At 38.3% G+C, this 13,954-nt stretch overlaps 1 protein-coding gene across 3 annotated transcripts in view; it reads left to right on the top strand.

Moving 5' to 3' along the window:
* The window catches only part of slc5a9 (solute carrier family 5 member 9), a 30,938-nt gene extending 17,418 nt beyond the window's left edge, over window positions 1-13,520 (top strand). For 2 of the 3 annotated variants that reach the window (XM_078408573.1, XM_078408575.1), the window contains 9 exons: window positions 183-263; window positions 3,183-3,388; window positions 4,769-4,904; window positions 5,750-5,857; window positions 6,768-6,918; window positions 9,245-9,413; window positions 10,159-10,374; window positions 11,894-12,044; window positions 13,097-13,520. In XM_078408573.1, the coding sequence (XP_078264699.1) occupies window positions 183-263; window positions 3,183-3,388; window positions 4,769-4,904; window positions 5,750-5,857; window positions 6,768-6,918; window positions 9,245-9,413; window positions 10,159-10,374; window positions 11,894-12,044; window positions 13,097-13,305 (1,427 nt within the window). In that variant the 3' untranslated portion in view covers window positions 13,306-13,520. The remainder of the gene's footprint in view (window positions 1-182; window positions 264-3,182; window positions 3,389-4,768; window positions 4,905-5,749; window positions 5,858-6,767; window positions 6,919-9,244; window positions 9,414-10,158; window positions 10,375-11,893; window positions 12,045-13,096) is intronic. The other variant, XM_078408574.1, reaches the window with a different exon arrangement.
* The last annotated feature ends 434 nt before the right edge of the window (window positions 13,521-13,954 follow it).

Genomic DNA, 13,954 nt, shown 5'->3' with positions numbered 1-13,954 from the left:
AAAAGAAGTTGAAAACTAATGTATGTGGCACACAGACTCATAGTGTGTGCTCAGAAAGATTTATCTTTGTTTAAATCTTCAGGGAATCACATGATTGCATTTATATCAGATTTATTACTTACAATCTGAGATTATGTGTTTGAAAAATCAGTAAATGGGTATTTTTACCTTCCCACTGGCAGGTGGTTTGACTGCTGTGATTTATACAGATGCCCTTCAGACTGTGATTATGGTGGTAGGAGCGCTCATCCTTATGTTCATTGGTGAGTTCTTTGGTATGAATGAATATAAAAATTATAAAGTATGATGGAAATGAATGAAGAAGCGGGTTCAGCTTAGTGTCTTTAAAGCCTATACATTTACTATTTATCTGTTAGTTGTAATATGAAGGCTTTAGGCTAAACATTAATAAGCTTTTAATATAAACAGTCTCAGAAGCTTCAAACAACGTTCAGATGGATAAATCGTAAAATGCAGTTATATTGCTTTGAATCACTATATTTCCCCGTATTATATTGCAAACCTAATCTAGTATTCATGTATATGTCACGTGATTTAATTTATCTTCGATCTTTATGTTCTTATTTTTATTATTACACTTTCTAACACATAATGTTGACTCTAGTACATCAGCCCACAGTCGCTACTTCTGCCTCTTTTAATGCATTCTGCAAAGGATTGCAATCTGCAAAGGAAACCAACCCTCCCTAACAATAGTATTCCTAATTGCCCCACCATTTTGTGTACTAATCCTTCTGCCAATATACCTGGGAATGTTGATTCCCATCAATTTCATTTTCACCCCACTCATACAGTCCATTGACAATGTGGCCAGCCTCTGGCAGCCGATCAACAATCATTGCCCTCCACTCATTCCCCCTCAGAATTATTAATTGCTCTTGAAATGATGATAATTCTATGGACACTTTGATTGATTCATGATTTATTGGTGGAGCTACCTTACTCCATGGTATTGTATCTCCATGTCATCATATCTTCCACCACATGCCTCATTCAAACTCCAATAGTAAAAAGTGGTGTCTGGTATTAACTGGTAAATTAGTTGTAATGTGGCCTCAGCAGTCAACCTTTAAGTCTGACTTGTGCAAATGTTACAGGAATAAAGTTTATATCTTGTCAAATGTTGTCTCGGGTACTGTCCCAAAACCTTCAAATTATACTCCCTTGCCTATCCCAGTGCTCCATATTTGCTACCTCCTATTAACTCTAAACACGCATTCCTTCATATTCTGATTTTTCCTCTTGTTTCACCTTCTACCTTTGACCAAATCCATTCTATGATTCGCAATAACTGCTTACTGACACCTGGATCTCTTTCTCACATTACCAGTGGCCCAAAATGGACCCATTATTTTCTGGCAGATCCTACGCCACCATATTACACCCAACATTCCTTGCAATTACCCAGAAATGTTTCCTATTTCATCACTATTCATCTCTGGGTCATCTGAAAGGTTAGAATGATCAGAGATTGGAACAAGAAGTTGAAACAGAGAGAAAGAAAAGCAGCAATATGAAGATTACATCGATAGATAAGAGAGAGAAAATGACCCTCGGCTTACTGTGTGCAAAGTTAGATATTCTCTAGTAAATATTTAAATGGAATGGGTACTAATATAATTTTATTTAATTATTAATTTACCAGTTAATATATATCATCTAACTAGCCTAAAGGGATCTGCAGATCATTCATTATCACTGAAATTATCATTAATGATTAAAGATACTTCTTTCATTAATTTAGCAACAGTCCCTTGAGTTAAGTCCCCCCTGAAATACGTTTCTAGAATAAATACCTTCTTAATGGCTTCTTAATCCATTAACGTGTTAGTGATATTATTCAGGTAACAGAGCGGAGGTTTGAAATACTCAGCGACCAGGAGAGGATCGTGGTGGGAAGTGGGGGAGTGCAGGGCTTGCTGATTCCAATTGCAACAGTTGTTACATTATAAACCCAATTCCTTCCAGCCTTGAGGCTCATTTGTTATGCAGGTAGGCTGCCAGTAGCATCTATTTTACCGACCAGTCCATTGCTGCTAACACTGAATGTGCCGCAGTTAGCTGAAAGGTTATCCATGGAAAACGTAAAGGCCGTTTATTTTTGGCTTTGACTAAGAAGGAGACAAAAAATTTCCATTTGCTAGATTTTGAAAAATAAGACCACAGGAGTAATCAGATAGCTTGCTCTTAATGAAAAGGGTAAAAGCTACTTCAAGGTAATTTAGCACTGCCTCCTTTGGGGCTATGACAGTTCTTTACCCGTTGAACAATTGCAATAAGCAGGAAAGTCATGGGCTTCCTAAATACTGCCTCCTCTCCAGCAGTTAAATGTACCCGATGAATGAGGGGTTGAGAATGGCTGTTTCATTAGATGTCTGACCCCACAAACTGCTGACTCATTTGAGAGTTCCATCAGCTAAATTGAACCAACATTTAGCACACTTAATGCAATCATTTGCATCTAAGACAGTGACCAGGTAATATTGGACATACCAATATTAGGAGTTTCCCTGGTGCAGGTTATTCCTAGCTGTTAAAGAATCCATACTGTAGCCTTCTACATCCTTAAACTCTGTAAGCTCATAGTTTTGAAATGGTTTAAGGGGAAGTAGCGAACTGATGAACTGTACACTGCAAGGGCCAGGGCAAGATCATCTCTGACCCCTCTCACCCTAGCCACAAACTCTTTGAAGCACCCCTCTGGAAGGGACACAGCCAGACATAAAAACAGCTTTTTTTTCCACGAATAGTAGCTCTACTCAATAACCAAAAGTCTGTAGTCTCTTTTTGCTCTGGTTTATTTCACTCACATGTTTAAATTATAATGTTGTATTCTTAATGTTTTAATGTTTTATGCTTTATTTTTAATTGTTTTACTGTATGTTCCTGTTGTTACTTGTGAGTGGAGCACCAAGGCGCATTCCTTGTATGTGTATATACTTGGCCAATAAACTTATTCATTCGTATAATTATGTCAAAGTCATTAAGACAAGAATTGGAACCTTTCATTGAATTTATCAAAATAGTACATAATGCAAAATACATTCCAGGTATTATGAAGCAGCACTCTTTGTTGTGACTGTCCTGTGGAATTTACGAATGAACTATTTATAAAAGTTTACTTGACATGTGGAAGTAAAATCTACACATTTTGATTTCAGGTTTAAACAAAGTTGGTTGGTATTCAGGTTTGGAAGAGAAGTACTTCCAAGCAATTCCCAACATCACCGTGGAAAACACTTCATGTCACATTCCACGTGCTGATGCTTTCCACGTGTTTCGAGATCCAGTCACTGGTGATATACCTTGGCCTGGACTCATATTTGGACTCACTGTGCTTGCCACATGGTGTTGGTGTACTGATCAGGTAAATCTCAATGGCCTAAGGACATCAACATGGAATATGTAACAACAATTAAAATGATTTAATATCCATTTGGTTGGATATCTAACTATCATTATAGTCATTAATTATGCAATTTTGTTCCCATTTCACATTTTAACCTGGTTTTTATTTCCCCTTTTTATGAACACATTGGGCATTGGTCATAATATTACAGACCAATGAGTTCCCATACCTCTTGGACCCTAAGGATTATTTAAGACTGAAATGTTGTTTATCCGAAAGAGACACATTCTAAAAAAATCAGATTCTGCATTGTGTTGCATCAGTGTTGTTATCAATAGTAATCTGGACTTCTATGTGTATAGTTATTAGGCTAGCATTAAATGTTAGTAATAATAGCAGATAAATGGTGAATTAATGTGCACCAGATTTCTCTTTTATCACAACAAGTATCTATTAAAAATGTTAAGTATGCGCCCAATATTATTGCCCACAGTAATTACAGGCCTACAGGCCCTGAAGTTAAGCTACTGGATGCTGATGTGAGGTGATTATTGGTGGCTCTGACTTTTTTCTTTTTATTAGCTAAGAGTGGAAATGGTAAGCTATTTACATTAACTGGATTAATGCCTGGAACAGCAGAGGCATTTTAAACTGATTTATTCAGAGCATATATTATTAGAATCTATGATATAATGTGGGAGTCAACATATCAGTGTCCTGAAGGTAGTCTTAGCACACCATTACAAACGAAAAGCTTTCAAGCTGTTGGTTAAGGTAGATTTAATGTCCTAACTCACCATTTACTGTACATTCCCCAAACTCTGGTTCTGGAAGATTGATTTCAGGCCAAGAGACAAGTACTGAGCTCCTGAATGGTGGAAAGGCCTCAGAAATCATGGATAGAGTGAGAAAGTGCAAGACCTGCAGTTGAACCTCCTATGGAAGTCATTGACAGCTTGTCAGACACCTCTGCTGGATTTATTATCTGTCAAAACTGTTGAACTGTTTCAATGGTTTAAAGCAACTTTAAATATTGAATTTTAAAAAAAAATGCAAATGACAAACAAAAACATAATACATGTGATTCTCCTTTCCTCCTTGTAGCCCCTCAGTCCCCATTCAAAGAAAGGCCTACACCCAGTCTAACATAGCACTGGATCTAAGAGCAGAATCTTATGTACAAGTCCTAAGACTTACTACCATTCACACTGACCAACACCATGACCTTTTTGCTTGGCTATTTCAGCTTACGTTTGTCAATCCAATATCTAAACAAGAATCAAATGAATGTCGCTATAAATCACCTCACTGTAGAAAAGCTGATTGTTTGTTGATAACAGATCCTAATGACTTAATATGCATTGATATTTAATTTATTTAGTTGTTTCTTTTAATTAGGTCATCGTACAGAGGTCCCTTTCAGCAAAAAGTCTTTCTCATGCCAAGGGAGGATCGGTTTTGGGAGGTTATCTGAAGATGTTACCCATGTTCTTCATTGTCTGGCCAGGCATGATCAGTAGGGCACTGTTCCCAGGTGTGTACAACTTGTGTTCATGTGGTCTTGGTACAAGCCCATCATGCAAATGGTCTGTAAGCCTTGCTTTAATAATTTGATAATGGAAGATAAATTAAATATTTATTTAATACATTAAATATGTGCTATCTATACAGTCAGTACATTATTTTCTTCCCCTCTGTTATCAGGCAACTGAATGGTCCTTCCTTATGATAGGATACTATTCAATTCATCATTACCCCATGAGGAATTGGACTTTGTCTAAGAAACAGAGTGAACTATATGTGAACTATATCTGAACTATATATAGTGAAACAGAGTGAACTTCTCGGAGAACTATATTCTGCACTGTATCTTCCCCTTTGATCTAGCTCAGACGTTAGATACAGCTCTTAGGGCCAATGGAATCAAGGGATATGGGGAGAAAGCAGGAACGGGATACTGGTTTGAGATGATCAGCCAAGATCATATTGAATGGTGGTGGTGGCCAGCGGTGCTGGCTCAAGGGGCCGAATGGCCTACTCCTGCACCTATTTTCTATGTTTCTATCTATCTATTGTTCTTGTTTGAACTGATTGTATCTATGTATGGAATATCTGAGGTGTTTAGATAACATGCAAAACAAAGCTTTTCACTGTATCAGTACATTAAATCTAATGAATAAAAAAACATGGCATAATGAATAACGATGCCTTCATTAGTTCTACGATGGAGAAAAAATCAAGTACAGCTAGGTCCGTGAAAATACCAGATGACGGATAACCATGGCATTTGACACGCTAGTCTCAACAGGTTTTTGAGTATTTTCACCTGAATTCTTGAAGTTATTTTCTTTGTTATTAATTTACTTTGAACATTTCCAGATGATGTGGGCTGTGTGGATCCAGATGTTTGTGAGTCAGTCTGTGGAGCCAGAGTAGGATGTTCAAACATTGCATACCCCAAACTGGTAGTGGAACTTATGCCAGTAGGTGAGACTGTATTTATTATTATTTATTGGTTTTAGATTGCAATTTTATGAACAGTGCATCTAATCTTTGCCCACTGTGAAGTTTTTTGTCATCCTCTCTGAGTGTATCTACCTGATTGTTGTCAGCAGCTATTATTAGCCCAGCTCTTCACCAAAGGGCCTGCCCCAGTTACACGATTTTTAAAGCGACTGCCGGCGACTGTCAAAGTCATAGCAGATTTCGAAATTTTCTTTTACCCTACGACAATGACCACGACAATGCCGAGTCAGGTTGATACAAGTAACTTTTTTTGTGAAACTAGCACCTGGCTAAGAGATTACACCGTCTTCGGAAACATCGCAAAATTCCCACGCTTACCTGACCGTCAAACCGTCGCCTCCAATCTACCTGTCAAATGTCCTGACGGTAAATAAATTGGTTAAACAAAACTATCTTCTGGTATCTTCAAATGCCTTTTCTTAATTTAATATTACGTGCTTCTAAATGCATCTGCAACCTAGCAAACCTGGGGACAGCATTCGACAGCGGGCCAGGCAGCATCTCTGGAGAAAGATCCCAACCTGCAAAGTCACCTAGCCACCCCCAGCCCCTGACTGTCGTCTGAAGAAGGGTCTCGACCTGAAACATCACCCATTCCTTCTCTCCGGAGTTATTCCAGCATTTTGTGTCTACCAAGTGTCAGAAATAGATGGATTTCTGATATTTAACTCCAACTAATAAATTCCTCCATATAATTAGACATGTGATTTGATCCTTTACACTTGATGTCACTGGAACAATTGTCAATGGTATCAATTTAAATTATAAGGAAATTACAGAGACTGTGGATATTGCCTCCGTTTCCATCATCCTTCACCCTGCTGAGACCTTTATATAACTGCTCGTATTTTCTATGTTTATTTTGAACCAGGGTTGAGGGGCCTGATGATAGCAGTAATGATGGCTGCTCTAATGAGTTCACTCACTTCAATATTTAACAGCAGCAGCACACTCTTCACCTTGGATATCTGGCACCGGATTCGCAGAAATGCCACTGAACAAGAGTTGATGATTGTTGGCAGGTACCGTTGTATTTTACAAGTCGTATACCAACAAAAGTTAAAGGGATTATTTCTGTTCCCCATCCACCCTATCCTATGTAGTGGGATAAACATACAGTAAGTAGGAGTCACCAACCTACTGTATTATTTGGGGTTTACTTGTTGTGCATCATGATTGAGGCAGTCAGCTAGGATCTTCATTGCCATATTCATAATGGTGTATGTGGAAGAGGCTCCAAATGTGCAAATAAAAAATGGATAGATTTTCAAATTTCTCCATTACAAACCAGCTGCCCTTTATCGAATCTGCCATTTCCAATAGATGCATACTCGGCGATCATGCTCTGTTTTCTTCTATGTTCATTTATTTCCCTCATCTCAGTTCGGGGTATTAAACTTCACCTCGGCAGAACAGGTGTCAAGGGTTATGGGGAGAAGGCAGGAAAATGGGGATTAGGAGGCAGAGATCAGCCATGATTGAATGGTGGAGTAGACTCGATGGGCCAAATGACCTAATTCTACTCCTGTAACTTGTGAACGATACTTCTATTTTGTACAGCAATAAGGCCAATCATCCCAATATTGTCACAAAGATAAGTAAATGTTTTACGAATCATGACACTAGAGGTTTCATAAGAAACTTTTCAATCCTGGCAATGGCTTGCTTGCCATGACATTACAAGAGAAACAGAATTCCAAGGTGATTAGGGCCACTTGCTTGGCTGCATTTGCTAGGATTGGGACTTCTGGGGATGACTGTGGTAATCCACCACTTAATTGTCCAGATCAGCGGAGAGTTCTACCATCTGTTGCCACATAACTATGTAAAGTAATGCTTGGACAGGTAGAAGAACAATAATAGTCAGCTCTGGTCCAAAACTTGGCCTGTTTCCTGAGGATATAATGTGATGCTGATCCATTAGATATGGATACAATATGGATATAAACATGGACTCGTATCCATTAGGTGCATAAGAAAGATACGTTGAAAAGTACTTGATGAACAAGCTATTGAAGAGCATGCTTCTGGTTGCACCTGGTTGCATTTTCCTTTGTCAATCTTTTTCCCTTCTTGTCAATATTTATCCCAAACCCACCTCAAAGATGATTTCCTTAAATTAACAGTTACCTTTAGAATTGTGAACCCTTCATCAAAAGCATCAAGGACTGCATAGTGACACAGCTGGTAGAGCTGCTTACTCACAGTAACCTCGGTGCTGTCTGGATGGAGGTAGCATATTATCCCTGTCACCACATAGGTCTGTTTAGAGTTTGCACATTCTATCTGTGATTGCATGGGTTTGTTCCGGTGCTCTGGTTTTCTCCCATGTCCTGAAGCCGTGTGGGTTTGTAAGTTATTGGCCTCTGTAAATTGTATGTAGAGAGTAGATGTGAAAGTGTGATTACATAGAACTAGTGTGAACTAGGTTATTCGATGGTCAGCTTAGACTCAATGGGCAGAAGGGCCTATTCCATGCTAAACTAAATTTTGCTGGGAGGAAAATTGGGTGATATTGAATAACCCGCCCATTATAAACATGGCCTAATATCTTTCACCATTAAGAAAGGCGTGCTCTATATGTTGAAAGATTCAAGTGACAAGAACATTAAATACAATTAAAATTGGATTTCTAATGAGTTTTGTAAATGTTATTGCTTCCAGTGTTTAGCATGAATTTAACGAGGTTGGTGCTTAATTTCTAGGTATATCTGCTTCTGTGCTCTACAGACATTTGGTTTCCTATTGGACATAATGAATCAATTGAATTTAACTCCAAATCAATAGCTTTGTGATTACTTTCTGATAACAACCGCATTTTATTCCAAATTAATTTATTTCAACTGAATTTAACTTCTTAATATTATCAATAAACCTCCTGGTAATTTTATTAATCTCTTTTATCAATGCCAATTTTCATATGTTTATTCCGAGGGCATATTGAGATTTTAAACTTTAAATACCTGTTTAAATAGTTCATGTTGCAGATCTCTCACTCTGCTTACTTTGATTATTTAGGGATTCATGGACAATTATTTGAGCAATTAATACAATCTTTTTTTAAGTGACTACAGGAGTGAACGGCTCTCCTACTGAATAATTAAATAAACATTTTGTTGCTTATGACAAGAAGAGACTGGTGGCATATTGCTCATTGTTAGGAAAGTTTAAAAAAATAAAGGTGGTTGTATGGACATGAAGCAGAGAATGTCGAGCATTTTTATAAAACCCAATTCAGAAGATGTGGCCTGATGTTGTTTCTTCATACTTACCTGTGTTATGTTTTTTTCCAGCAGGAGAAATAGAGCATTCTCATTAACTTTTTCTTGTTTTTTTTTCTTTCGGCAGGGTATTTATTATTTTCCTAGTTGCCGTCAGTATAGTGTGGATCCCTATTATCCAGAGAGCTAACAGTGGCCAGCTTTTTGACTACATCCAGTCTGTTACCAGCTACTTAGCACCACCAATCACCGCACTTTTCATTATTGCAATATTCTGGACAAGAGTCAATGAGCCGGTGAGAACCAGTACCAGTGAGAGCTCTTAAAATTACAGTCATTTAATACCTCACTAATGTTGAAAATCTGCTGAAACCAGAATCAAATCTTTATGGATGATGCATTTCAAAATGTATAAATGTAAAGTGTTTTTGACAAAAAATGATCAAAGTAATTTAGGTTGCTGAAGGGGCAATTTTCTTCCCTTGGAACCCTTCTAATGACAGATCACTGCAATCAGAAATATTCCAAATTAGCATTGTCCCCACTCCATAGGCTAGGATCCAAACTATAAACCCATTCAACCTTCAGTGGTTCTGCTAAGTGGCTAATATTCAAATCCATGATTAAATATTATTGGTTCAACACTGTCCCCTTTTTCTGAATTTCTACAAGTATTTTTTTTAGTTAATTTTGTACTATAATGTTTTAGCCTGTTCTCTGATTGGAAATGTTACGTTGAGTGTGACAAGTACTGCAAATGTTATAGACACAAAATGCTGGAGTAACTCAGCGAGTCAAGCAGCATTTCTGGAGAAAATAAATAGGTGGCGTTTTGGGTCAAGACCCTTCTTCAGGCTCCTTTTCTCCAGAGATGCTGCCTGACCTTTGAGTTACTATAGCATTTTGTGTCTATCTTCGGTGTAAACCAGCATCTGCAGTTCCTTCCTACACTGTGAATGTTATATCTAGATTATGAATTTTCTTTGCTGGGGAATATCATGTAGTTAACCATCATGATGGGACTATTTACATGTGCTGCAGGGTGCTTTCTGGGGATTGATGGTCGGGCTGATCCTGGGTCTTGTTCGAATGATCATGGAGTTTGTTTATGGAGCGCCATCATGTGGTGAAGAGGATAAGAGGCCTTCTTTCCTCAAGGACCTGCATTACCTTTACTTTGCTTTGATCCTATGTGGAATAAGTGCAATTGTTATCACTGTCATCAGCCTGATGACTCCTGCAATCCAAGAAGAAAATGTAAGTGATAAGCATGTAAATGTAGTAAATCTTTGAAAAAAACGTTTTTTTTTGTTCTTGTAAGCAAAGTTAATTTGAGGTATTTTTAGCTCCTGCTTGGAATTCCCTAGAATGTGTTTATTTTTATTATACTTGTACAAAGAATATAGACCAGTTTTATCATTTTTTGGTTGCATTGTTTCCAACTATGTGACTTGGTTCAAATCCATTCAAGTTTAAAACAGACCCCTAATATCAATTAACCATTACTTCCAGATTGATATCCTTTGTTAACTCCTTTTTTACCTTGGTATCAATCATGTGGAGTCTTATTTTATGTCCCAAGGGAAAAACAACTCTCACTTGCTTGAATTAAACTCCATCTGCCGTTTCTCCACTCATTTACAGTTGATCTATATCCAGGTGTATACTATGACAGCCTTCCTCACCGTCATCGGCACCTGCAATCTTGGTATCATCTGCAAACCTACTAATCAACTTATCTACGTTTACATCCAAGTCAATTATAAATATCAAAAACAAAAAAGGTCCCAACACAGAACCCTGCAGAACTCCACTGGACACAGACCTCCAGCTTGAGTATTGTGGTCCCATCACAACCCTCTGTCTTTAATCAGTCAGCCAGTTCTGAATCCATACGACGAGGTCACTGTTGATCCCATGCATCGTAATCTTCTGGATCAGCTTACCATCAAGGACTTTATCAAATGCCTGACTAAAATTCTCAGCCCTACCCTCATCGATCCCTTTGTCACCTTCGCAACAAACTTGATTGAGTCAGTAAGACACGACCTGCCATGTACAAAGCTTTGCTGACTGTCCCTAATTAACCTATTCTCTTCCAAATGGGAGTAAATTCTATCCTAAAGAAGCTACTCCAATAGCTCTCCTACCTCGGATGTGAGGTTCAACAGCTTATAATTCCCTAGATTCTCCCCATCTAAGAAAAAATGCTAGAGTAACTCAGCGAAACAGGCAGCATCTCTGGATAGACGGAATAGGTGACGTTTCGAGTCGAGACCCTTCTTCACCCATTCCTTCGATCCTGAGATGCTGCCTGTCCCGCTGAGTTACTCCAGCATTTTGTGTCTATCTTCGGTTAAACCAGCATCTGCAGTTCCTTCCTACACTTCTCCCTATCTAACTTCTTAAACAAAGGAACAACATTTTAGATCAAGACTCTCATCAGTCCGGATGAAGGATCTCAACTCAAAATGTCAGCTGTCCATTTTCCTCTGCAGATGCTACCTAACCTGCTGTGTGTTCTCCAGCACCTCTCCCTTTTTTGCTCCAGATTCTAGCATCTTTCGTGTCACCCTTCTCCTTATTGATCTCCTTCCCCCACCACCAGGAGGCAAAACTTTGTTTTACTGCACTACTATTTCGCTAGTACTTTGTCTATGATGTTAGCATATAAATCTGTCTTTTTGCTATTTTGCATTGTTGCCAATTGTACATAAATAGTTTACACATCTTTGCAGGTCATAAATAAGTAAAAATATTATTTTAATTTTCAAAGCTGATTCGACTAACATGGTGGACTAGAAACATTAAAATTCCTAAGAATCACTTGGACAATAACTGGAGCCAGCCAAAGACAATCTCTCAATCCGTTGACAGAAATGCTGAATTATTATCTATTACAGAGGATGATGGGCTGCAAGAAACAGGTAGAGGAGTAATGGGGGATATTGACTGAAATGTTAACTTTGTTTCTTTTTGCATAGATGCATATATCCCCAGTATTTTCTGTTTTTATTATAGGATATGCATGTGCTCCATCTCCATTTGTCATGCATACTGCCTGCAACACCACAATCCTAAACACATTTCATTGCTGAGTGAATAGCTTTCAGCATTGTCCTGAAGAACACAAAGTATTTACCCTTTGAATAGATCATATAAACATTGAGTTTGCTGCTACATATCGTGGCACACTTTCTCTTATTCCCCTTTCCTCAGTCTTTTTCCTCAAAGTGTGTTTGGTAGATGGGGTGGGCACGGAGATGGTTGTTGGTGAATCAGAAATCCAGACCACAAGGGATATATATTCTCTGTTAATTAACCCACAATTGAAATCATCTGCTTGGCGAACATCAGGTTGGGTAAGATAGATGGAATATAAGTGTACAAAGTGGAGAATGGAAGGCCAGATGAGAGAAGGGAGTAGATTGCCATGTGTAAAGAGAGGAAACCAATCAGCAGTGGAGGATTGATGTGATAAAGGAGGGTGGATGTGGGACAACTGGAGGGAGAATGACTGAGGAAGGGACATTGGGAGGAGGTTAGGGATGAGTGGCATATAGAAAGAAAATATATTAGGGTGAAGGAGGATTATGTACAAGTTGGGTCAAATGGAAGATGAGTGTGGGAAGGAAGCAAGAGCATCTATGCCTGAGCTTACCCATGAGCATGCAAACTGATGGGCATCATTGCTTATGTCCTCTTATAAGTATATGTTGATGTCTGTTCATCAGAGCCGTGTCTCCAGTGACTGCTGGCCACCACATCATGCTCCTCGTTTCCCACCAGTGTCAGAGTCTGCAGTCCCATATTGGCTTTATCAGATAATCCAGAATACACCGAGGGCCTGGTTTAGTAGAGATGAATGCACATCCACCTTTTTTTGTTGTCTATGTCCCTATCCTCTGCTGATACCAGAAAATAGTATATCACCTTTGATACTGTTGCTTCATTTGATTTTTATGTACTTCTGTTGAAGCAGTGGCACTTCCTTGGTGGAAGAAAACATGTTTTTGGCTCTGTGGCCTGTCAATACATGAGGAACCTGAACTCACAGAAGAAGAAAATTATGCCATACAGGAAGGCTTAACAAGTATTGAAGAAGAACCTTTATGGAAAAATGTATGCAATATTAATGCTTTAATCCTACTGGTAGTTAATGTCTTCTGTTGGGGATACTTCGGATAATTTTTGTCACCCTGATTACTTTTGGACTAGTTTTGTGCCTGTAGTGAAACACTTGTTTGTAACCGTAAGTTAATGGCAAAAATTACATTGGTAACAACATTTGTATTATTAACAGGTTCCGCCATGTAAGAATTCAGGTAACATAATGATCAAATAAACACCAATGTTGCAAGAACAATGATAATCTAATTGCAAGAGTAACCTAATTAACATATTGAACAGAAAATAAATACCAATTTCACTCATTTTCTCCGTTCTTTCATTTTAAAGTTCTAAACTTAAGTATTTTTTAAATTCTTGTCCTGTTCAATCTGTTATTTTTCTGAACACCCACTTTTCCTAATAAAATATTTAAAATATTTCCCAGGTAAATCATTGCACTTTAATAATTAAACCTTTATTTGCATGAATGTACAAGTGAAGGATTACATACACTCCAGATTTCCGGATTCATTTATTTTGCAAACATGTTAAATATCCAAATACAGTAAAACCTCATTTTAATGGAACCCTTTATGACAGATTTTGGATACAGCAGACAGACCTGCCGGTGCCATTCCCCAGCTCGCACCACCTCCCAAGCCAGTTAGACCCTGACTTCGGACACCACCCCCAACTCGCAAGGTGCACCAGCGAGCCTTTCTTCTTC

This window comes from Rhinoraja longicauda, chromosome 11, assembly GCF_053455715.1.
Source record: "Rhinoraja longicauda isolate Sanriku21f chromosome 11, sRhiLon1.1, whole genome shotgun sequence".
Classification (NCBI taxonomy): Eukaryota; Metazoa; Chordata; class Chondrichthyes; order Rajiformes; family Arhynchobatidae; genus Rhinoraja; species Rhinoraja longicauda.
This window is presented reverse-complemented; position numbering and strand designations above follow the sequence as displayed.